The sequence below is a fragment of the Crocodylus porosus genome, unplaced genomic scaffold (genome assembly GCF_001723895.1).
Source record: "Crocodylus porosus isolate Cpor-Errol unplaced genomic scaffold, CroPor_comp1, whole genome shotgun sequence".
In the NCBI taxonomy this organism is placed as follows: domain Eukaryota; kingdom Metazoa; phylum Chordata; order Crocodylia; family Crocodylidae; genus Crocodylus; species Crocodylus porosus.
This window is the reverse complement of record NW_017728920.1, coordinates 4,823,263-4,847,818: the sequence shown is the minus strand read 5'-3', so window position 1 is coordinate 4,847,818 and position 24,556 is coordinate 4,823,263. Positions and strand designations below refer to the sequence as shown.

Below are 24,556 nucleotides of genomic sequence, written 5' to 3'. Positions count from 1 at the left end.
ACCTACATTGAACACCTTCAAGAGTAAATTGGATGCTTATCTTGCTGGGATCCTATGACCCCAGCTGACTTCCTGCCCCTGGGGCAAGGGGCTGGACTAGATGATCTTCCAAGGTCCCTTCCAGCCCTAATGTCTATGAAATCTATGAATTCTCTCTGGTAATATGCAGAGAATGAGCCAAGACTCTGTAAAGACTATGTGTGAGTTCTCCTTGAATCCCTGTTTTCTTGTTCGTTTAAGGAATTGCTACACTGGTCTTACTATTTGTGGAGCTGCAATGACCTTTGAGAATCTGCTATGGCTGAACAAGATAACTGGGATCTTGGGTTCCTTATGGCCAGGTACAGACATTATCCTTTTACCAGTATAAGTGATCAGAAACTAGTCTTTACGCGTAACAGAACAGAAGTTTGGCACACAAAAAAGACCTATATCCAGAACAGAAGTTTGGCACCCATAGACTGGTTTAAAAATGGAGCAACCTGGTCCAAGATTTACTCCTCTTTCTCCCCCCCACCCCAACCAAAAGGCAAATGTGTGTTCTGTTTGCTGATCTAAACTACGCTGATTATAAAAAAAAACTGTGTAACTTAGATTGAATCCACCTTGGGCTTTTTGAATGTCTGTACCTAGCCTATGTGCATGGTGCCAGGGGAAATATCTATGGTCTGTGACAGGCTTTTGTGTACTCTCTCTTTCCCATATCACATTGCTTTGTGGTCTGAAAGTTCCCCTAGTATGACCCTTTATTTCCAAGTTAACAGCCCTCTGTCTGGTTTGTACTGAGGGGGCTTATTTATTTTTACTAGACTATATGGCTGTAGACCTGGAGACCTTTAGTCAGTGGATTCAATGATCTTTTGTGCTTGGCACTGTAGAAATAGAACAAGTTGACAGTCCTTGTCCCGTAGAATTTCTCTTGCCATTCATGATTCTATCCCAGCTGATAGGATTAAAGGAACTGTCTTGATTTTTTTTTAAAGAACTGTAACTAAACAAAAGATTTAAGTTCTGTCCTTCTTAGTTTCTATTCATGTCAGTTCTGTGTGTCATTTTCATAGCATTCTGTGAAAGCATGGTTGGTGAAACTGACTTGACTGCACACAATGGGCACGTCTCCACGAAATGCTTACTGCGCAGTAACCTAATAACATTGTGCAGTAGCTTGCCGGTAAACAACTATGCTAACACACTACTGTGCAGTGTTATTAGGCTACTGCACAGTAAGTATCACAAAAAAACCCCATGCACTGACACTACTGTGCAGTAACTGTAGTTACTGTGCATTTAGTTAGTACTTCATTAAGCAAATACTAAACTAAATGTCCAGTAACTACTGTGCATTAACAAATGTGTAGACATGCCCAGTGTATCAAATTATTTTAATGCTATGTGTCACTTTTTGGTAACATGGCTGTCACAAGTAGCAGTATCAGAAATATCTCCTATGGTACTGAACTAGAGGCCAGTGGAAGTTTTGCCATTGACTTAAATGAGATTAATGTTGGGTTATATTCCTGGGCAGAATTGGGGCAGAGTGATCCAGGGTCTGTAAGTGGTATCGTAATACAAATACCTGTGTGGTGAGGTGGGCATCCCTCACTAACCGCAGCTAGCTCCCCACCTGCCTCTGGGCACACCGCCTGCCTGTCTCTCCTGCCATGCCTTGTTGGTAATTAATAAAAATTGTTAACTAAGGCGGAAGGCTGCCCATTGTTGCACCCCAATATTAGGGGGTATCTGCAGCTCCATAGCACCACTATACTGTGGCCCAACCCTTGCAGATGGCATCCCAGACAGTCAGCTGAACCCTTGCCTTTGCCCATTAGCTGTGGCCCCCCAACTATGGGGACCTTCAGCTTCCGTAAGCTGTAGCCCCGTCTCAGGCCCAGTCGGGACCCCGAGCTTCTGTGCTCATCATGGGCATCCCTTGTGGTGGGCCCTGGCCCTTTTGACCCTCAGGTCCTGGCCCTAGCATCGACCAGTCGAATCCCTCAGTGGAGTCTTTGCCTCTTGCCTGCACTTTCTGGAGTGGGGTTCCCCATTCCCAGCTCAGGTACTCCTGGGAGCATGCCTGGCCCTGCAGGGTCTCTCCCCAACTGGTTCAGGTGCTTCCAGAAGCTTACCTGGCCTCTACTCCTCCCTTGATATTACCCTTTGCACACACCATGACTAGTGCCTCACAGGGGACTCTCACTCCTGCCCCTGGAGGAGCAGATCATTGTGCTTGGCCTCAAAAGTTGCTTTCTACCCACCAGAAGGTGAGGGCTGGGGTTAAGGTGCCCCAGCACCTTTCACCGGGGTGATCACTGGCCTGGTATATCCTGGGGGCTCCCACACCACTAGGAGCCCCACCAGGCCACCTACTCCTGGCAGGGTGCAGTTTTAGGTCACGACCAGGACCAGGAGCCTCCAAGCCATCCCCTACAGCTCCTCCCTTTCCTCCAGGATGATACCAGCAGCCTTGCAGCCAGGCAATGTGGCTGCCTCCTCTGCCAGCAGGGAACTGATCCAGTTATAAAGGCAGCCAGAGATTTAAAATGACTGCTGCAATCAGGCACCTGCTGGCAGCTTGGCTCAGGCCCTTAAAGTGGCAGGCACCTACAGTGCCCTGCCACAACCTGCCACTAGCTTTACTTGAATTATAGTCCCATGAAGTGTGCAGCATTGGAATTCTCTTGCCTGGTTAATGTGATCAAGATTACACTTTTAATTTGCAGTATGAAAACATATCAGACAAGTTTCTGAGTGAATAAGTGGAATTTCCCCTAATTTCAACAGGGAGAGTTACTTTCATCATACTGTCTAGTAAACATTCATTAAAAAAAATTGTCCATCAAACAATTTTTTTAATATTCTTGTAGCCTATACTTTGTAATAAATACTAAGTAAGCAAAATGGGTATAGTTTTCTTTCATTTTTTAAAAGTGTGTCTCTTGATAAAGTATTTCTGAATTTTTTATCAAATGAAAAGGAATTATTTTGTAAATGTATGTTTTGTATGTGTGTAACTATTCTTTCACTGTAAGAAGTTCAGAAACACACAATGTATTCAGAATATACATTTATTCATTGAAGAAACAGTCCATCAATTCCCCTAAGTAACTCAATCTTTACAAACACTTTGGTTTCAGCTAGTTTTAAAAAATGCTCTCAGATACTGCTATAAAGCAAAGTTTAATAAAATGCTAAGAAAATATTGCTTAAAAATGCAAAACAAAATGCATGTATCACATTTCATTACATATTAAATGTCTACCAAATGGTAACTTTTAAATCATAATACTGTGTACACTAATATTTCTTCTAATTTGTAATTAGGGTTAAATTGTGTAGGAAACTATGTAAAAAGGTGTACCAGGCTAGACAGAAATTTCTCTAAGTACCCGCATTCCTAATTTTAGAGAGCAAAGAGGGAAAGATCACACAATGCAGTAAGTATTGTATATAGTCAGGTTTCTAGTGTTTCAGATTGATGACTTCAGTTTTTTACCTGCTGACCTTTAGAAAACTGTGTCATCTGCATAATAAGGGGTAATACCATGCCATAATTTTTTGGTCAGAACTCCCCATTGACTTCTTTGGAGAACTCAGCTTAAGAATTAATAGCATATTACGGTCAGGCTTTGTATGTGTTATACAATAAGTAACTCTACCTAGCTATAATGAATTCAGGGTCCCAGAGTGTTAATCTCACAGGAGTTTCTGCAGCTGTCTAGTACTCCAGCAGATGTTATGAAACATATGAGAGCCACTTCTTTCCTTATGGAACTATATCTGAGAATACTGCTTCTTAACTAACAGTCACAGAAACCAATTAAAGTCAAGCTATGTAGTGACTGAGAAATATGGGTATATAAGAAAGCAAAATCAGGACTGTTGCATGAAGTGGGGCACATCTTTGTCCTTATTCATACACATGGCTCATTTTAAATTAATTGCAAAGTCTGATACTGGACCCCTTCACAGAAGTGTGCTGAATCATTCACAGTAAAAACTCACATGGGGAGGAAGAGTAAAATGGTCTGAAACCCTCAGTATGTGAATTGCATGTTTGACTAGCTTTCATTCCACTTGCCCATGCTCACAGCCCCAAACACAGCCAGGACTTGATGTGTCCAAAATGCCCTTCTTCACAAAGACTGTACAAAGACATTTTGGAAGCTGCTACATAATATTTTCCCAAATTTTACAGTGGCCCACTTGCTACACATTCTCAGGGGACCTAAATATAGGCTGAATGACTAACAAGGCTAGCAGATCTACCATCTGCGTGGCTCACCTGACTCAAACCTTCTGAGCAAAGTGGATATCAGTGGCTACTGCAATCCATAGGTTGCTGTAGTGGTTACGGGCTGGATCCGTGGCTTTGGCTTGTAACTCAATCTTGTAAATGCAGAGCATTCTGAGGCTTTAGTCAAGTTGGTTAATTTTAAGCATACAGGTTGTCCCACAGACTTCTCCTGGAACTATCTTTACTTAAAATTAGATATCTGCTTAACTGCTTGCTTTGAGTGGGACCAGAATGCTTAGCACCTTACAGAACTGAGCCAGTGAGAAGGATACTTTGTATCCTCTCTAATCCTGCACTTGTTCCCCTGTCTATACCTCATCATTCAAAATTTGGTGGAGCGGAAGAGAATTTCGCCAAAAGAGCAAGAACACAAATTGAAATGCAAGTATATTTAGCATATTCACTTCAGTTGAAATAGCTATATCCATTTTTTTAAAAAGATTGCTTCTATATTTTATAACGCTGTTGTTTGCTGGAAACACAGTTAATATATACTTGACAAGTAATATGGTCAAAGTTTCCTCTAAGTTATTTAGGGCCTGATTCTATAGGAGCTCTCTGTGTGGACCTTCAATTGACTTCATCAACTGTTCTATAAGACAAGTCCTGAGGAGCCCAGTTGCAAATGAATCTCTGCAGACATGCCAGACACTCTGGTATTCAACTCCAAAGCATTTATTTAAGTTTTGGTGAGGCAAGGGGCATACATTATTAAACAGTCAGGTGTTTATATCTTCCATATGCACTTAAAATATATATTAGAACTTTTGTTAACCCCTTTTCTCCCATTGAGGATGACTTTGGAACAAAAATAGAGACTCCAATTTAATCAAGAAAAAATACAGTATTAAGGCTCAAAGTTAATATTTTTATATTTAAAATAGTAAGGCAACACTGAATGACTTGTCCAGTATTTAACAATTAAATGTTTTATTAGGCTTTGCTTCACATGTTTGCTTAGGTACAGTTTTAGTAGATGAAAGAAGTCACTTCTTGGAGACTAATGTTTTAATCCTTCTAGTATTAATAGCAGATTCTTAAGGAGTTATCATTCCAGTTTTGTGGGGGTTTTTGGCAGTGCTTTTGTCACTATACACAGTTAGAAGTAGCAACTGTATACACAGTATCCAGGGAAAGCCTGCATGTACTGGCTTATTTTTCCAAGTGTGTGCTTTATTTTGCCCTCTGCAGTTACATACATCAGGCATTCAAAAGGTATACTTTTTATTTGCTTTCAAAGCAAGAGAGCTGAATCCTCTTGTCCTATAGTAAAAGTCCTTTTGCAGTCATTGCACATTTTGCTTGCAGGCTGCTGAGGATTGAGTCTGCATGTTTAATGTCTTTGAAGGAAAGGTGCAACACTTCAGCTTTCCAGAATTTTGAAGAAAAGTGTTGCCACTTGCACTTCTCTCTGAAATAGCCTGTGTATATCACACATTAACATATGTGAAGCTACAAGCCTGGGAAGGAATTGGAAGCTAAATAAAGTTAAAAACAGGATACATTTTAAAATATTCAGTTATTTTAGTGTACAGTTTTAGGGTTCCCATATTTCAAAACTACTTAGTATTGTAGTTATTAAATGGACAGGTAAAAGATAATGACTAATGTGAAAATTTTGGCATGGGTCTTTTTGTTGTTGCAGCCTTTGCTAAATAAGACAGAATATATTTTTAGTGCAGCAAAGTCAAATAAGTTACTGCTCAGTTGGATCCAAAAATGACATCAAGCAAGCCATTTACAAAGAAAACACAGTCATGGAATCTCTAATGCTTCTTGACACCATGTTTTTACACAGTGACATTCTTCACGGGATCTTAACTCTTCAGATTACATCATGTGTGGTCAGTGATAACTAAATGCTGACCTCAGGTGCTTACATGAACCAGTTTTTCCCAGTTCTTCAATCAGTCACCAGCACAAATGCAATGCATTGTGTCTTTCTCTACAAAGTTTTCATTGTGACAAAAGCCCAGTCAGAATATTAGCTATTAGCATTAAAATCTATGCACACAAGCTTCCTATTATGGGCTTAGTATATGCAGAGCAGAAATATTCTTTAGCTGTTAACAAGAGGTGAAAATAACAGACTTGACAGTTTGGAACTAGACTGATCTCATTTATGTCATATACATTCACAGTAACTACATTAATTTCAATGTTTAATGCATGCTGCTGAGAGAGATTAGAATCTGAGCCTTAGGTAGTAACAAGACAGTGAAAGATAAGTGTTGTAATTTGACTGTTGAATCTTAGAAATCCATGTGCACTGGCCTGTCTCCTATTGTGGGACATTACCACAACAACTTCCTTTTGAATGACCATGGGTCAGTACTTCATCCATAACCCTCTTAAACATCTCTTCAGGGAAAAATCTTTCAATAACACTTCCTCCTGCTTCTCCTTCCTCATTGCTGTCAAAGTGCAGAAGACTTGTTTTTTAAAGCAGTGTATCACTTGACCTTCAGCTGGCTTATCATGTTGCTATTCTTCTCCTGCTTATTATGATGTAAGTTAGGAAAGGCTACAGTGAAATTCAGTGAAGTTATACTGGTGTAAAAGTTGGAGCAAGGGTGAAGAGAGCCAAGCTGCATGTTTGGTTTGTATTCTTTGTGTTTAATTTACATAGCTTCTTGGGGTTGGATCACCTCATTCTAAGAATTTGTAAAGCTGTAAGATTTTACTGCCATCAGTAATACTAACAAATATAATTATGCCACTGGTAACTCAGTATTCATTACATGCTATGTACTTACAGGATAAACATGCTGCTATTCTTGTCTTCCAACAATGCAAAGAATATAGGTACCATGATAGCTCTTGGACATATTACTTAATAAAGTAGGATTAATGCAATCTAAACCTGTGCAGGTTTTGTTTTTTTGGGTCACATTTAATTACTGAATAACTGTAAAATACTCAGAAAATGATAAGTAAGGTTTCTAGAACTGCACAGTAGCTGGGTGTCTATATGTATCTCAATATAACAATTGATATAAAGCTTTGATTGAACATCTAGGATCAAAATCTGCTTTTCATTTATACCCTGAAATAATAGGAGACTCCAGAGTTGTAGATGGGGGTAGAAGTTGACCCAGTGCTTTTTAGGAAATAAAACACAAACAAACCATAAACAGCATTAGTTCAAGTGCAAAAAAAATCCAATTATTTTCCTTTTCAGAAGGTTATAATGTAAACATAAAAGATTCTGAAAGCAGCATGGGGACTGTTGGCACCAGAGAGTGAGGATCTATGTATTGAAACAAATACTTCAAAAGTAGCCATTAATATTGGGAAACTTCTTCCCCGACTTGACATCCTTTGGATCTGATTTAAAAAATGCTGAACCCTCACAACTTGTGCTGAAGTCCAGAGGAGCTGTGAGTGTGCAGCAATCCTGAAAAACAGGCCCAAGGTCTGTCAAGTTGGATACCACAACCCTGAATTCACTTCTGTTAGTTAGGCTGTGCTGTAAAAACAACAAACCAAAAATATAGCTGGGAGTGAGTAGCACTTCTACCTTCTCACCCATATGCCTGGACCTTGTTTGTGGAACAGCTACCTCTACTGGTGAGAAAATAGTTCACTTACCTGGCTCATACAATCTTTGGTGCCTCTGCTGAGATTGCCAACCAAAGCACAAGGTGTGTTGTGATGATAATTTGGTTATGGTTTCTGCTCAACTAGAAAGTGGATCAGCATCACAAATTCACTTATTCTGAACCATTACATGGCCAACAGATAGCAACAATATAGGCTGGATGTGAAGATGATCTAGGAGGGCAGGCTAGCTCCTGCTCACTCCCTTTCCAGACCCAGTGCCCTATTAGCTCTTATTCTTTTACCATTTTTTATATTTGTTTCATGTCCATTCCTAAACTGGTAATATTATATATTCAGTAGTTACTTATAATTAATAGTAGTTTGCCATCTTGTTTTAACCTGTGAGGAAACAGAATTGAAAAGCAATTGAAATCAAATCTAACATTACATTATCTGTGAGAGTAATATTTTATTCCTGTATAAATCTAGTTAGAACTTTGTGGTAATCTCTGACCATCTGTAAAGCAGAACAGAACTGTTTCAAAACAAGGTCCAAGAAAGAGAGCTCAGCAAGGATCTAAACATGCAGGAAACCATCATATACATTCAAAAGCTCTAAAGCTTGAGTGAAGGTGTTAATGAAATATATAAGAGAAATATCTTGAAACTGTTCAACTAATAAGTTCACTATGAGGCTGTAAGAAAGAGTCTCTAACTCATTGCACTTTTTGCCTATGATTTTTCAGGGTACAATACTCCAGCGTTTTATACAATCACTCCATTTCTTAAATAGCATCTTGTTTGCATGTTACTGAGGAGACATTTCCTATTTTAACCTTACCTGACACTAAGGTTTTTAAAATGAACCTGAAAGACCTTTTAATTATACCAGGCTACAATTCCTCTTTCATCAGGTCTGCAAATGAGCTGTATGGAAGGTGTGGGGTTTTTTTGTTTTTTCTTCTGGGTATGTCAAAAACTTAGATGGAAAAAAAACCTATTGTATTAAAAATGGTAAAGTTATAAGATCTTCACAGTGTGTGTTTTAAAAGCAGGAAATCACTAGAATGGAAAAGGAACAAATATGAAATGTGTGTGGAAATATACAGTAGTTTTCATCTGTGATGTCTACAGAATGTGCTTAATGCAATTCAGGATGCTGAGTTTCATATGTTAGCGTCCTAAGCACATACTTGGTATCTTACTGAATAGTTCAATATATCATAAGTACACAAGTCACAGAGTACATGTACACAGAAATATAAATATGCATTGTAGGTAGCTTTATCTACATGAAATGCTATACTTATCTAATCTTGATCACCAAATCAGTATCATTTGGTATACTAGTACATAAAAATGATGTTACAGCTTTTTTTCTTTCCTTTTACTTGTGCTTTGTGACTATCAGACACACTTTACATTCAAAGTCATGTTGTTCACCTTTTTCAGAACTATCATCATGCCATTGCTTTCATTGGCTATATCCAGTTAAATACCATAAATCCTTATCATTGCTTGTTAGAGGTACAGTAGCTTTAACTGAAGCAGTAAAATGTGGTATAGGCTTTTAAGTGCTGAAAACTGTCTCTGTGCTTTATAATTCTTAGAAAAAGGCATAGTACCAAACTTACTGCACTACACACCATACCACAGTCATCCTGTAGTAAAATATTATGCAAACATCTTCTACAGTATGTTACTTGCAGCAGTTCCAGCAGCAGTACACTCACTAAAAACAAGTTGCTTGTAAACCCTGGAGATGTTGGCTTGTACCATCCTATATGTTTTTTCACAGTTCTTGTATTTCTGCAGGCATAATTGGAACCATAGGTTTTTAAAGTTCTTCACTTTCCACCACATTCTGGGATGGGGATGAAAACAGCATTGGGCTTTCAACAGCTGGGAAGGCAGAAAAAACGTCAAGTCCTTGTCCAGCGAGGTTTGCATACCGGTTGCCTCCTGGTCGATACTTTATTGGCTGTGGGATCTGTTGGTGCCATTGTGCTGAAGCAACAAAGACAAAGAACAGAATAAATAAAATTCTAGATAAAGTACAGTTTATCGCTTGGAAGTTGGTTCCAGATCCTAGCAGAGGACTGGAAGAGGGCCAATGTGGTTCCCATCTTCAAAAAAGGGAGGAAGGAGAACCTGGGGAACTATAGACCAGTCAGTCTTACCTCGATCCTGGGTAAGCTTTTTGAGAGAATTATTCTGGCACATGTCGACAAGGGGCCAGCAGGGGAAATTATGCTTAAGGGCAACCAACACGGGTTCATTAGAGGCAGGTCCTGTCAGACCAACCTGGTGGTCTTCTACGACTAGGTCATCAAATCCTTAGATGCAGGGGTAGCAGTGGACATAGTTTACCTGGACTTTCGGAAGGCCTTCAACACTGTCTTTCACCCCGTTCTCATTAAGAAACTGGGGGACTGTGGTGTTGACACCCACACAGTCAAATGGGTCACCAACTGGCTGGAGGGCCGCACCCAGAGAGTGGCGGTGGATGGGTCATTTTCGACCTAGAGGGATGTGGAGAGTGGGGTCCCCCAGGGCTTGGTCCTTGGGCCCTCACTGTTCAACATGTTCATCAGCGACTTGGACCAGGGGGTAAAAAGCACCTTGTTCAAATTTGCAGATGATACTAAGATGTGGGGGGAAGCGGGCATGTTAGAAGGAAGGAATAGGCTACAATCGGACCTAGACAGGTTACAGGGGTGGGCGGACGAGAATAGGATGGGATTCAACACTGACAAGTGCAAGGTGCTGCACCTGGGGAGGAAGAACCAGCAGCATACCTACAGGCTGGGGAACTCCCTTCTTGTCAGTGCAGAGGCAGAAAAGGATCTTGGAGTCATCATTGATGCCAAGATGAATATGGGCCGGCAGTGTGGGGATGCAGTTGGAAAGGCCAACCACACCTTGTCATGCATCCACAGATGCATCTCAAGCAGGTCCAAGGAGGTGATCCTCCCCCTCTATGTGGCACTGGTCAGGCGGCAGCTGGAGTACTGCGTCCAGTTCTGGGTGCCGCACTTCAAGAGGGATGTGGACAACATGGAGAGGGTCCAGAGGAGGGCCACTCGCATGATCAGGGGGCAGCAGAGCAGGCCTGAACCTATTCAGCCTCCACAAGAGAAGGCTGAGGGGGGATCTAGTGGCCTGTTACAAACTAGTGAGAGGGGACTAGGAGGCACTGGGGGAGTCCTTGTTTCCCCGAGCACTACCAGGAGTGTCTAGGAATAATGGTCGCAAGCTGGCAGAGGATAAATTCAGACTAGGCATCAGGAGGCGCTACTTCACTGTCAGTGCGGCTAGGATCTGGAACCAACTTCCAAGCAAAGTGGTGGTGGCTCCTACCCTGGGGGTCTTTAAGAGGAGGCTAGGCGAACACCTTGCCGGGGTTGTTTGACCCCAGTACTCTTTCCTGCCATGGCAGGGGGTCGGACTCGATGATCTGCTCAGGTCCCTTCCAACCCTACTAACTATGAAACTATTTTAGCTGTAAAGAAAGCCTACAGAATTCTGAGTGCACACTTGGAAAAGGCAGTTTTCCATGTTTTTAGAGATATTCATCCCATGTATCTTTTTTGCTATTTCCAATGCAGGGCCCAGTCCTTTAAATATGATCAAGTGTATTACTTTATAGCTGTAAGTTGTCCTGATGGAGTTCATAGGGAAAATTTAAACCCTACTGAACTCGTTAGGAAAATTTTACTTTAGTAGAAACACTGAGGCTTTTCCTTAGGTATAAGCTCTCCAATTAAAAGGAAAACTATGCAAGGTTATTGAACAGAGGTCAACAAAACCTGGCATGGCTTTGGCTTTACTCTACTGCTTTAGCATGTTTTAGATATTTTTTGGTTTTGTTTTGTGTTCATTCAAGATGAAAATTAATTAAAAGGCATGGGGAATTTTGGATAAATAATTGTAATTTTGGACTGTCTACTATAGGCTGCAGCTGTTTTACTTTAGGATGACTGCAGTGATAAAAAAACAAGCAGTCTTCTTCAACTTGCTAAGAGAAATAAAATGAACTTCACTGAGCTTTCTAGTTGCTAACAGAATAACTAATATAAACCTGCAAAAATAATATACGTACGCTTACACATTTAAAAGTAAAATGGAATATATTTTACATTAATAAGTATTGTTGTAAGATTTAGCTATTTACTACTAACAGCCATAATTCTTAAAGTATTTCATGAAGGAGGGGATAAATATCATTATCCCCACTTTAGAGGATTTTTTATGCACAAGTAGAAATTAAATTTGCACAAAAATGCAACACCTCTCTCTCCCAGAAACTACACATGAAGCATTGAAAGCCCTTTGTAAAAAGTGTCCTATGAAAAGTAGATCTATCTTCTTAAACCTCGAGGGATTTCACAGCTGAAAAATGCAATTTTTAGATGCTTCTGATTTTTATTACTTCATATTTAAAAAAAAAACAAAACAAGTCGCCATACTGGTATTTAGAACCTGCAAAGCAGTTGACAGGTGTGATCAGTTTTTAATTTGACTGATCTTCTAGAATAAATCAATTGGAAGAAAAATGCAGCTAATCACTGTGTACGTCTACACAAGACGCTAGCTGTGCAGTGGCCTAACAACACTGCAGTAGCATGCCAGGCAAAAACCATGCTAATATGCTACTGCACAATAGTATTAGTCTACTGCATAGTAAGTATCATTAAAAACCCATACACCAGCACTACTGCGCAGTAGCATGAGTTATTGTGCTTTGATTTAGTATTTGGTTAACCAAGTACTAAACTTAATGCACAATAACTATGGCACATTAATAGATGTGTAGACTTCCCCACCGGCAATGTACTTGGTCCACTGTTAGACTGGTTTTGGTAAATAAATGGAAAGATAATAAAATCAAATGAAAGTTCTACAAGAAACTGGGGTATGACTTCTGGGTTAAAACCACTAAGTGTTCAGGCTCCAGTGTTTTATGGTAGCTGGAACATGGACCAATTAAGGTTTGGGAGATATATAAATAAAGAACTAACTATATTTAATCAGAATGGAAATGCTGTATCCCTTTTCTATACTGAACTCTTACCCTGGTTGTCTTGAAGGTTCAGGATAGCTTGGATAAACAGCCATCTCTTTCCCTTGGCTTCCAACAGGTTCCTTCCCTGTTTGATACCTCTTCTGTTGATTATACTTCATATTTTTTCTTTAAACTTGGTGTGTTGAAAATTATAGACACTGGAGCTGGAGAAGATCTATTATAATTATATCAGGTCCACCTGCCACTGCAGGGTTGGCCCATTTTCTAGTTTAGTTTCAAACTGATAAACTGATGAGGCTTCCCTTCCAAATGTTCTCATCTAATTTTTCCTGCTTGACCCACCATAAACAATTCTCTTCTCTTCTTGTGATCTGTATCACTTGTGTGTTTGTTAAACTTATCTCCTTCAATGTTTGGAAAGCTAACAGTATATTTAGTTTATTTCATTTAGGTTTAGTTAGGTTATTTTTTTAATATGGCAATCTCTCTAGCTCCTCAACTCTATCAAGGAGGCATTAAGTATAAAATGCAATTCTATGTCCACCAGATGGCAGAAAACTAACAGGGATGTGGAAGGATTCCACTGCATTTGTTGGTTGTTTTTGTTATTGCAGGTAGTGAAACAATTTTTTTAAATTGGTTAAATTTGGTTTTTCAGAGATTTGAAAGTTTCCCTCCTGGTAAGTAATGCTACAGTGCAATGACTTGATACATGTATGTGTGTGGTATAATTGTATGCTTAGTCATTCAAGATAATCTCCTTCATTATAATTAGATGTTAGCTAAGCTGTTATTGCAATATATGTACACTTTACTCTAAAGGTTCACAGTTGCTGAATATTGTAGGTTTAGGCAGTGCTCAAGACAGAATGATTTGTAGGTGGTGGTTCTATATGTCATAGTGGAAACACATCAATTAGCTGATCAAATGAAATGAAATGCTCAGGTATCAAAAAAGACATTTTTAGGTTCTTAGTGGACAGATTCCTGAAACACCAGTATTTAGAGCTAATCTTACATTTTAGAGTTTACTGTGAGTAGACAACTGGAATGTTTTTAAAAAGTAAAGATACAGTTATAGACCAGGGGCCTTGATGTGTAAGGAAAAAAAGAAGTCTTTCAACATCAAGTTATTGTTTTCATTAGCGCAGTAGTTCTCAGCCTTTTCAGCGTCATGGCAGCCCTTGATAGTCTCAAGGCACCTCTTAGAAAATGCCAGCTTTTAGTTTTCACTCATTTTTGAACTACAGACAAATAATAAAGCATTTTTTCTCCTGCAGAGAACTCAGATCACAGCACGGCAGAGTGTTTTGGATACTATGTATTCCTGTTTGAAATCTCTGGGTTTATCCTGGGAATCATGTTTGCACACCAGCGGTGCTAATATTATGTGGCACCCCATGGGACCCTTGAAAGGATCTTGAGGCACCCCAGGGTACTGCAGCATGTTGGTTGAGAATCACTGTATTAGTGCCTAGATCAGGGGTGTCAAACTCATTCAGCCCCATGGGCCAGATGAGCAGCTCTGAGCTGGTCTGTGGGCCACACTGGGATTACCTTCTGTGGAGCAGCCACGATGCTGGGTGCAACTCACACACCATACCCAGCATATGTCAGCCTCCAGGGTTAACATGAGACATGCACTGCCCATGGTGCCTGGGCTAGACTTTATGCTGCATGCAGCATAGGGAATCTGGGGCACAGGTTGCATGTGGCACCATGGACTGACCCCCTATAGTGCCTGTTCTGCTGAGCTGAAACCATTGGGCAGTGTCCTCTGATTTTACAAGTCTTGCTGTGTCTTCTTGGGCAGATGCAGATGCAGCAACGCACTGCCTGATGTCCTGGGAACATGAGGTAAGGAGTCGCAGGCCAGTATGAGAGCAAACAAATTTGGCACAACGCTCTGTTTCGGGGGGAATACTGGGATATACAGATGGTTGGTCACTTCATCAAAAGGCCAAGAGAGTTTAGACTTAGGTTGCAACCCAAAAAAGAAAAGTTCATTTATTTCTTAAACTCCTCAACTGCTTAAATTGTTCTAGCTACTGAATTGCATAACTGTCATTTCCCTAAACTGAAAACTAGATTAATAAAATATGGGAGGTATTTTAGTAGAGCAAAGGTCTCGATTTACTATGTGACTCCATGGCTCAATTTACCCTTATTCACAAAGCAACATCCTAAATCGAAAACTAACCTCCCTATGACATTTCTCTCCATACATACGTCTTAGAAATATTTGTCTTTTTTGCATGTAATTACATGATGATTCTGTCCTCATATGAAGTTAATGGGGCAGAGTGTACTTTTTAATGGTATAGTATATATTGTTTAGTGAAAATTTTGTCATAAAAAATAGAAAAAAATCTCCCTATCAAATTTATTTTTTGAATACTGCCTATAATTAGAGAGTTTTAAGGGGGGGAAAGCATCACTTTTCCATTTCCATTGTTATGAAATTATATTACAAATTTAGTTAATGAACAAGCATGAATGTTGAAAGTTAGGAGACTAACAGTGGGTTAGACAGTCCTGCTTAGTCCTAGTTAAGGGTAGTCTTAATAAATGAGGTAAAAGTTTTGTTTTATTTCAGAGTTCATAATAGGATACTTACCATATATGTCAAGTCTAGCAGTGCACGACACAATACCAGCTTCATTTTTAGCAGACAAAGTATACCAACCAGCATCTGCTTTCCTGGCAGGCTGAATCAAAAGGCAAACATATCCTGTTGTATCTTGATGCATGCTGGGAAAATAAGTGGTTGGAATTACTAATTTTAAGTGTGTATCAGCTGTCAGATTTAGTATTAAGATGATGGCTCTCTAACCTGTATAAAGTGCTGTTCTGCTCTGCAAAATCTTAGTCCTTCAAATAATGGAGGTGCAACTCATAAATGCTACTAATGATTGTACACAGTTGTAATATAATTAATAAAGCAGACTTATAAAGGGAGTAATTAGAACTCTCATGAAATTTTTCAGTGGAAAATTTCACCATTGGAAAATACCAATTTTGCAGAAATGAAATTTCCCACAGGTGTATGGCGCTTGCAATAACATTCCAATAGAAACCTGCCTGGCTCTCTGCCAACAGACCTGTCTCACTTCCTGCAAGCTTTACAGTAGCTCAGGGCTTCCAGGCTCCATTTGGAAACCTTGTTAAGTGGGATGGAATGTCACAGAGCAAGGGCTCCTCTGTTCCCCGGTCTGTCCTTCCATTGATAGCCCAGGGGTTTACATCACCAGACAGGAGACCTGGGAGAGGTGACAGTGGGTATATCTACACAAGATGTTTTACTGTGAAATAGATTAATCTATTGCACAGTAAAGCATCACTGTCTACACATGTGCACAGTTACTGTGCAGTAAATTAGTCTACTAGGCAGTTAGTTACTACCTGTAAATACAAGTAGTAAACTACCTGCATAGTAACTGACAGCATATGTAGACGCTGGCCAGATGCAAATTTACTCCTGGTCAGTCCCTACTTTAGGGGGCCATGGAGGATGGGGAACTCCCCTGGTTCTGACACTACTGAGCTCCCAGCTGCCACCAGGAGTGAGGGCAGGTCCCAGCCAGCTTTGGGCTACTTGTGGAGAGTTCCCTGTGCAGCATAGGGCTGGCCAGGAACTGTCCCATTCTGGGGCAGGTCCCAGCCAGCTCCAGGCTACACAAAGAGAGTTTCTCTTGTGCAGCCCGGAGCTGGCTGGGCCCTGCCCCTGAAACAGGGCAGTTCCCAGCCAGCCCAGGACTGCATTGAGAAGCCCTGCTAGGCACAGGGCTTGTCCCTATGTGCATGGGGTGGGAAAACGTGGTAGCAGCAGCTGTCTCCTGGCCCTGTGCACATCAGGAGCTCCCCCGGCTGCTGCAGGGGGGCAGAGCAGGGGAGGAGCAGCCCTCTACTGGACTGCTTCCAGTGGGAGCAAATCTGTTCCCAAGAGGGAGCATGTGTAGATGTGCTTCCTGGTAGGCTTACTGCATAGTATTTTTACTGTGCATTAAACCTATTTTGAACTAATAGCACATATAGATGTGCCCAGTGTCATTCATATGCTCCCAAGCTGAAGTGTTTCCTTTAAGGAAAGATTCTGATATTTATGATTTTGTTTTGTTTTCAATTGAAATGAAACCTCTAACCTTCTTCATGAGGGATTGACATTCCATTTTTACAGCCAGCTCTAGAAGTATTACTCCTAAAGGGTCATGTTCACCCTTAACCTGCTCAGGTAACATGAATGGAGCCATTATTTGGGGGACAACTGCATCCTCTTTACACTGTAGAAAATGTCTCTTGGTTTTGCGTAAGGTAGTGTGGGAGATATCAGTGGGGGCAAGATGAGGTAAGCTGGGAAGAATGGCTGCCAATTGGTATTTCTGTGGATCCAGTAGTCCTAACGCTTTACACAGGTGATGCTAGAAGTCCAGGGCTGTGGTGGTAACAAGGTAAAAAAACAATTGTGCTGCTAGCCCTGCTATGTACAATCCCACCTTGTGGCTTTAGGGTGGAGCAGTGGATTTTACCTTGTTGGTGCACCTATGTATGGCTGACTAGTCATTGTCTATGCATGCCATGAATTTTATCCAAAATAATTAAAAGTGAGGCAGTCCAGGGCACAACATCCATCATGCTTCAACTACTACTTGTAATGGATAGCAGGGAGCCAGTGACTCATCGTTGAGTAGCTGTTTGCCCTAATTAAAACATTAAGTTGATCAACAGATTTATACTGAGGTAGAATCCATAGAAGAGAGAAAATAATTAATTTATTGTCTAACCAAAACCAAGGAAATATATTGCAGTAGGTTGTTCTTTTTTCCATCTAAAAGGCAGTGAATATATGTAAATTGAAACATTGAATTCAAATACCCTGGAGCTTCAGAAATGTAGACTGAAATCTATGGTGGGACTTGTATTTAAATGCCGCTGTTACTTCCTATCTCTAAGATGCTAAACCAAGATCCTAGATGTGATTATCCTAAAGTTTGGGGAAAAATCATGATCTAAATGGTTTGGATACATTTCTACTAAAAATGAATGCCAAAGAGTATACTTTGATAATAAGTTGCTGTTGCCCACAAAAATGCAAAATTTCAAAACCAGCATTTATTACAAACACAAGCCCTTCTAGAAAGAGATTTGCTGATGCTGAGTTAATTTTATGGTGGATTTAATGTCTGACACAGCCACTTTTATGCTTGCCTTAAAAAATTAATGAGATGCTTAATGCAAATTTGCTTGTCACTGTGTGAATAATGAACATTGTTTTCTAAAAATCTCTGTATAACAAATGGAACTTTTTAATGGTCTGCACCCTACAAACCTTAAGGGAATTCAGGTTTCTAGAATTTTATGGGCAAAAGAAGGCTACTATAATTCTGTACTGCAATTTCTTTTCATAGAAGAAGGAAATGATTGTCCTTTCTGTAGCTGTCATGAGATATCTCTTCTGGGAACCTTAATATCAAAGATACTGACTCTTTATAAGAATCTCAGAGGAGCAGGGTTCACACACTCTTTCTGACTTCTGAATTCTGCTCTGGTAATCCCTTATCTGGTACAATTTACTTAATATTTTTTCCTAAATCCTGGGAGCAATAAAAGCTGGACAGCCTCCTTGTAGTTGTAAATTGTGTGTTCTCCAGCATTTGGGGCCTGTAGATTGAAAGGGATTGCTTTCTGAATGTAGATATGTTGTGCTGTGGAATAGCGCCTTAAGCAAAGCTCCTTCTTTTGGGTTATATATAGGGGCCTAGGTTGCTGTGAGATTAAGGGTTTTTTGTGGCTTGCCAATGCAGAGCCAATTTTGTGGTCATTTCACGGCAGCCCCACACCTTGCTACTGATTGAGCGAGGATTGCTTGTGGCCCCACCCCTCATCACCAATTAGCAAAGGCCACTTTCACTCAGTCTACATCACTATCGCTCTTTTGCCCTGCACCTTGCTGTTGATTAGCAGAGGGCATCTTCACTCAGTCTGTCACAATTGGTTTTTTGGGGTTGATTTTGTGGGAGATCGCAGCCAAAGCTGGATTGCAGCCAATGCTGTTTTATGTGATTTCTGCAAAATCCACAAAACTGCAATTTAGATAGGTCCCTAAATTATACAGAATACTTCTCCCATCTGTTTGCAAAGATGCAGCAGCATTTGATTTCTCTCTAACCAAATATACCAATAATAATAATAAAACCCTTAAAAATTAAAGGACTCTGCAATGATGGATCTCAGAAGCACTTTGCTGATGGGTCAGCCAGCTGACTTCTCTGAGTTTTGCTTTAAATATAAAATGTCATGAGTGTTACGTTTATATTTTTAAAGTACAGGATAATAGTGGTAAGCCTAACAGTTCATGCTGGCAACATGGTTAGGTCTATGGTGGGAGGAGGAGCAAGGAGAGAAGAACTGATGAAAACAGAAAGGTCAGCAGAATTAAATTCATACTGGTACAGAGGTACATATTAAGGCATTGTTTAAACTGTTCAGGCAAATATTTATATGTTGCTAGAAAGGTGGTTGCTGACTGGCCACATGTGGGAGAGGGCTCTCTGAGGCGAGCTGAGCCATAGGGCCAGTGCCAGCAATATGGGATGCAGATAGCTTGGAAGGGCTACTGCACTATAGCAGCCTTTTGGCTAGAGCCCTGGCGGTGGGATTGGAGGGGATTGTACTGCAGCTCTGCTCCCAATTCTGAATCAAGGAAGTTGATTTCACTCTCCTATTCATTCTGTTAACACACATTTTCTTATGCTTTCTGCATTTTGGCTAGAGAGAGGGCACAACCTGCTCTTATCATAAAAAAAAAATATTGCAATAGTCAGCCCAGCTGCAAGGACACTATCTGTGTAATGTACAATACCTCATCCTTTCTCTGTGTGCTGGGATGGTTTCATTATCCTTCTTCCAGTAAAACACTGGCGGTGGCATTCCAATCACTCTGCCTTCTAATCTGACTGGGTGCCCTTCAGGGACCCCACAGTTCTGAAGCTTCTCCAAGAACACTGGGGCTTTTTTGACTTCCTTTGCTGAAAAACAAGAGGAACATTTGCTGTACATCAGGGATTCTTACAGTGTTTTTACTTTTAAAATCCAAGGCTCTGCCTTTTCTGGGGAGAAGTTTGGGAAGACTGGTATGTCAAGGTGAGGAGGTAAAAGTAGAATAAGGATAAGGTTAAATACATAGGTGTCCAAACCTAGCTGCTGTAAGTGTAGAGAGCAACTACAGAGTAATCCCTGGACCTGATTTTTTTCATTGAAACACTTTATACTTTACATTTTATATAGTAAAAGTCTTTTGCCTTCAATGGAGTTACTCCTGACTTATACTTGTATGACAGAAGACTCAAGTTTAGTACCTACAAGTAACATATACAAATACGAACAGTATAACGCCACATAGTCTCTTCTTTAAGCATTTTACTGTTGGCTACAAAGCACCAACTCACAGTATCATCATAAAATTCTAGTTTATTGAATGGATGCAAACATCAGACCATAAACCTTGGTGCTGATCCCACCCCCCCCCCTCTCTCTCTCTCTCTCACACACACACACACACACACACACACACACACACACACACTCTAGCTAGCGCTGAACACTAAGTACTGGTATCAAGATATACCTATCCCCTAGCGCTGGAGTCCTCCATTGATGGGCAGTCGAGGCTTCTTTCAATGCGATGCTGCTTCAGAAGGGGGTTGCCGGCTGGTCCTTCTGGCTGGACAGGGAGGGTGCTGGTCAGGTCAAAGAGGGCACCACTGGGGGTCATCTCTGCCTTTTATCTCTCTCTGGCAGACTTTGGTGACTCCCCAATTCTTGGGCTTACCCAATCCAGGGGTCGTTGACCTCAAGGGACATCCCTCTTGGTAGCTGCTGGATGGCAGCTGTCAGCCCCAGGGTCACGTCCACACTTATGTGCAGTCTGAGGAGTCCATTGAAGAATTTTAATTGATTCACTGCTGTGTTGAATATAGCTCTGGAAGTGGTTGATCAGGGGGTATTTCAGCCCCAAGGGTCTGTTTCCAGCATTGATTAGTTTAAGCGGGGGCTTCTGTACCTCTAACAGTGAAGTTTCTGGGAATTCCTGGCTCTTTACTGATTCTTTCTTCTCCTTGGTCTCTGATTTTGTAGGTGTTAATTGCCGCTCATTAACAAGCTTATCCAGACTAGCTACTGTGTTACACAATCAACCATGATTCATTCAGGGACCTGCTCCATACACAGATTCCTGATCTTGCTAATGTTACACAGTACAACTTACTTTTAAACTTAAAGTACATTTGTAAAAGCATCTATAAGCTCTAATTTCACTACAAATACACCTTACATAAAAATAATAATGATATAATAAAAGAAAAAGAGAGAGGAACAAAGAAAAGGTAGAAAAGAGAAAGCATCCCCAAAAGGGGTCAAACACTAAAAGAGGGGCTTTTGCCATATGGAGGAGCTTCACATTAGGGGTGGAGGGGGGCAGACAAAAGGGTTTCTTGCTACATTACTAATTCTTACCTACAACAGTAAGCTCCAAGCTAAATGAGTTTTGTCCTGTTCTGTTGGTTGCAACGCACGTGTAAGTTCCTACGTCCTTTTGTGTAAGGGGATCAATAAGCAAAGAGTGAATTCCATTCTCTCTGACCAGCATCTTGTGGGTGCCATCTGGTAACACAGGTTTGCCATTCAGGAGCCACATCAGGTCTGGAGTTGGTAGCCCACTCACCTAACAGACAATGAAACAGCTAGAGGCAACTGACAGACTGGAAAACAGAATTCAGCAGCACAATAAATAAGTCTATCTTCAGATATCTGGATATAGGAGAGAGAAAACGAGGCCAGAGAGAGAAGAAATGTTCTGGGACAAACAGCTTTCCCCCCCCTAAATATTTCTAGGAAAAAAAATCTGCTCCTACAAATAAGAATTTTTAAAAAGTAAAATATTAATAATCTGTTGACTTCAGATTATATAAACGATCAGTTCAAAGGGTCACTTAAGATCAGGTCTGAATCTTTATAGAATGTAATAGAGAGAAAATCAATGGGGACTTAAAGTTCATTTAGATATATGAGTATGCTATATTTAATACAAGTTTAAAGGGGTATAGGTTCTAGCCATGTTGGTCTAAGGACATAGGCAGACAAGGTTCTTTGGGTAAATTCAATACCTTTTACTGGATAGTTGGAAAAATTCTTTGCAAGCTTTTAGGTACAAGTACTTGTACCTGGAAGCTTGCAAAAAAGAATTTTCCCAATTATTTGAGTTGGTCTAATACAAATTTAAACACATTCTTTCTTCACAGTTTTAAACCAACATGCTATAGAATTGTATAAGTTAATATCAACATGTTATAGAAAGACTCATTCTCTGTTATACTCTTTAGGACTTTTTCTCCTATACATATCTACTTACCCATACTCAAAAACGTCCCGTGTGTATTCCACAAATTAGAGTATGCTACTGGAGCTTTACAGGCACTGGTAGAAGAACAGCTGGGGAATAACTAGCTTCAGTGGCATGCTCGCTCATGAAGCTCTAGATTATTCCTGAGCACAGGTCAGCAGATCTGGGTGTTGCTGCTTCTCAGACCAGCATTAACTTCCCTCTACTTCCTTCAGGATGGGGACAAGCCACAAGCATGGTATAGGGACCAATGACAGCATGGTTGTTTGTAGGGCTATGCAAAATTTTGGCAGCCATTTCATTTTGAAGGTGTTTCAGTCTGTTTTGGTGCCTGAAACACCAAATCCAACATTAAACAGAAGGTTCTGAAACCATCTCCAAAACTAAATGAAACCACCTCTGAAAAGAAATGAAACCATCCAAAACGTTTTGGAGGCACCCCTGGGAATAGTTCAGCACAGCCCCATAGCTGTTCTTTTAAAGTGCCAGGAGGTTGGGGCTGGATGGGGGATGGGTTGGGCAGGGCAGCCATGAGGCTTCTCCTGTGACTCCCTCTGCCCAGAGAGAGGCAGGAACAGCCAAAGGAACCACAGGAGAAGCCCGTATGGCTGCCCTGCCCAGCTCCATCCCTCGCCCGGCCCCAGCCTCCTGACACTTTAAAAAAAAAGATCTCCGCACTCACTGGCTACAGCAGTGGCAACTGGGGCCTCTGAGGGCTTGTGGCAGACCCCTTCACACACACACACCATGGGGCAATGGGGGGCAGCAGGGATCACCCCCCAACCGGCTTGGCACCCACGTGGCACCTGCCTCATGACATGGGTGCAGCGCAGCTCGTCAGGGCACCGTGTGCTGTCTGGGAGCTGGGGATACTTGGGCTCGGGCTCTGGCTGACTGCTGGAGCTGCCCCAGCTCCCAGACAGTGCCTGCATCTCCCTGGCTGATCCGAATTTCTGAAACAGCGTTGGAACTCTGAAACAGATTCGGCCAAATTGAAACAGAACAGTGATCCAAAACACCGAAATGAATCACTGTCCTCTAACTCAAGAAGTCTATGGGCCAACGAGAGGTAAAGCGCTGCTCAACCAGGTAGTGGCTACTGGGGATGACCTGATTGGCGACCTAGTGATCGATGGGAAGCTGGGTGACAGTGACCATGAGCTGATCACTTTCACCATCTGCCATAAAGCTGGCATGTCAGTCAGCAACACGGAAGTCCTTGACTTCAGGAAAGCTGACTCTGACAAGCTCAGGAGGCTTGTCAGTGAGGCCCTAAAGGACCATGACCCCAGGGAGAGGGGAGTTCAAGAAAAGTGGTTGCTCCTTAAGGGGGCGATCCTCAATGCACAAGCTAAGTCTATTCCATCTCAGAGGAAAGGCAGCAAGAGGGCACAGCAGCCCCTCTGGCTCTCCAGGGACCTAGCTGACCTCCTGAGGCTAACAAGAAAGGCCTACAAAGCATGGAGGATGGGATTCACCTCCAAGGAGGATTATTCTGCACTGGTCTGGTCCTGCAGGGAGCAAACCAGGAAAGCCAAGGCGGCAACTGAACTCCAACCGGCTTCGAGCATCAAGAACAATAAAAAGTCCTTTCTCAGATATGTGGTGAGCCGGAAGAAAAGCAAGGGCAACATTGGACCCCTGCTGAACCAGATGGGACAGCTGACAACTGACACCCAGGAAAAAGCCAACCTATTAAATGGATACTTTGCATTAGTCTTTCATCAGTCCCATGGGATGCCCATGCCCACTACGGGACAGGGAGGTCCAGGTGAGGGAGATCCCCTGCCCTCCATTAATGCTGACCTTGTGAAAGAACACCTTGAGAAGCTGGATACCTTCAAGTCAGCCAGCCCTGACAATCTACACCTCAGGGTACTCAAGGAGCTGGCTAGCATTATAGCCCAGCTTCTGGCACGGATCCTTGAAAACTCCTGGTGCTCTGGTGTAGTGCCCAAAGACTGGAAGAAGGCCAATGTAGTACCTATCTTCAAGAAAGGGAGGAAAGTGGATCCGACTAACTATAGGCCCATCAGCCTGATTTCTATCTGGGGAAGGTCTTAGAACAGTTTATTAAAGAGGCCGTCCTTAATGGACTGGCTGACGCCAACATCCTAAGGGATAGCCAGCATGGGTTTGTTGCAGGTAGGTCTTGCTTGACCAGTCTCATTTCCTTCTACAACCAGGTGACCTATCACCTGGACAAGGAAGAAGAGATTGATGTCATATATCTTGACTTCAAAAAAGCCTTTGATCTGGTATCCCATGATCACTTCTTGGCGAACCTGGCCAATTG

The 24,556-nt window shown here is 41.4% G+C and overlaps 1 protein-coding gene across 3 annotated transcripts in view; it reads right to left on the bottom strand.

Annotated features, from left to right (window-relative positions):
- Positions 1 to 3,480: 3,480 nt before the first annotated feature.
- Positions 3,481 to 24,556, bottom strand: part of MYPN (myopalladin) — a 90,026-nt gene continuing 68,950 nt past the window's right edge. For all 3 annotated transcript variants that reach the window (XM_019538482.1, XM_019538483.1, XM_019538484.1), the window contains 4 exons: positions 21,375 to 21,582; positions 19,723 to 19,888; positions 15,481 to 15,614; positions 3,481 to 9,844 (listed from right to left, as the gene is read on the bottom strand). In XM_019538482.1, the coding sequence (XP_019394027.1) occupies positions 9,675 to 9,844; positions 15,481 to 15,614; positions 19,723 to 19,888; positions 21,375 to 21,582 (678 nt within the window). In that variant the 3' untranslated portion in view covers positions 3,481 to 9,674. The remainder of the gene's footprint in view (positions 9,845 to 15,480; positions 15,615 to 19,722; positions 19,889 to 21,374; positions 21,583 to 24,556) is intronic.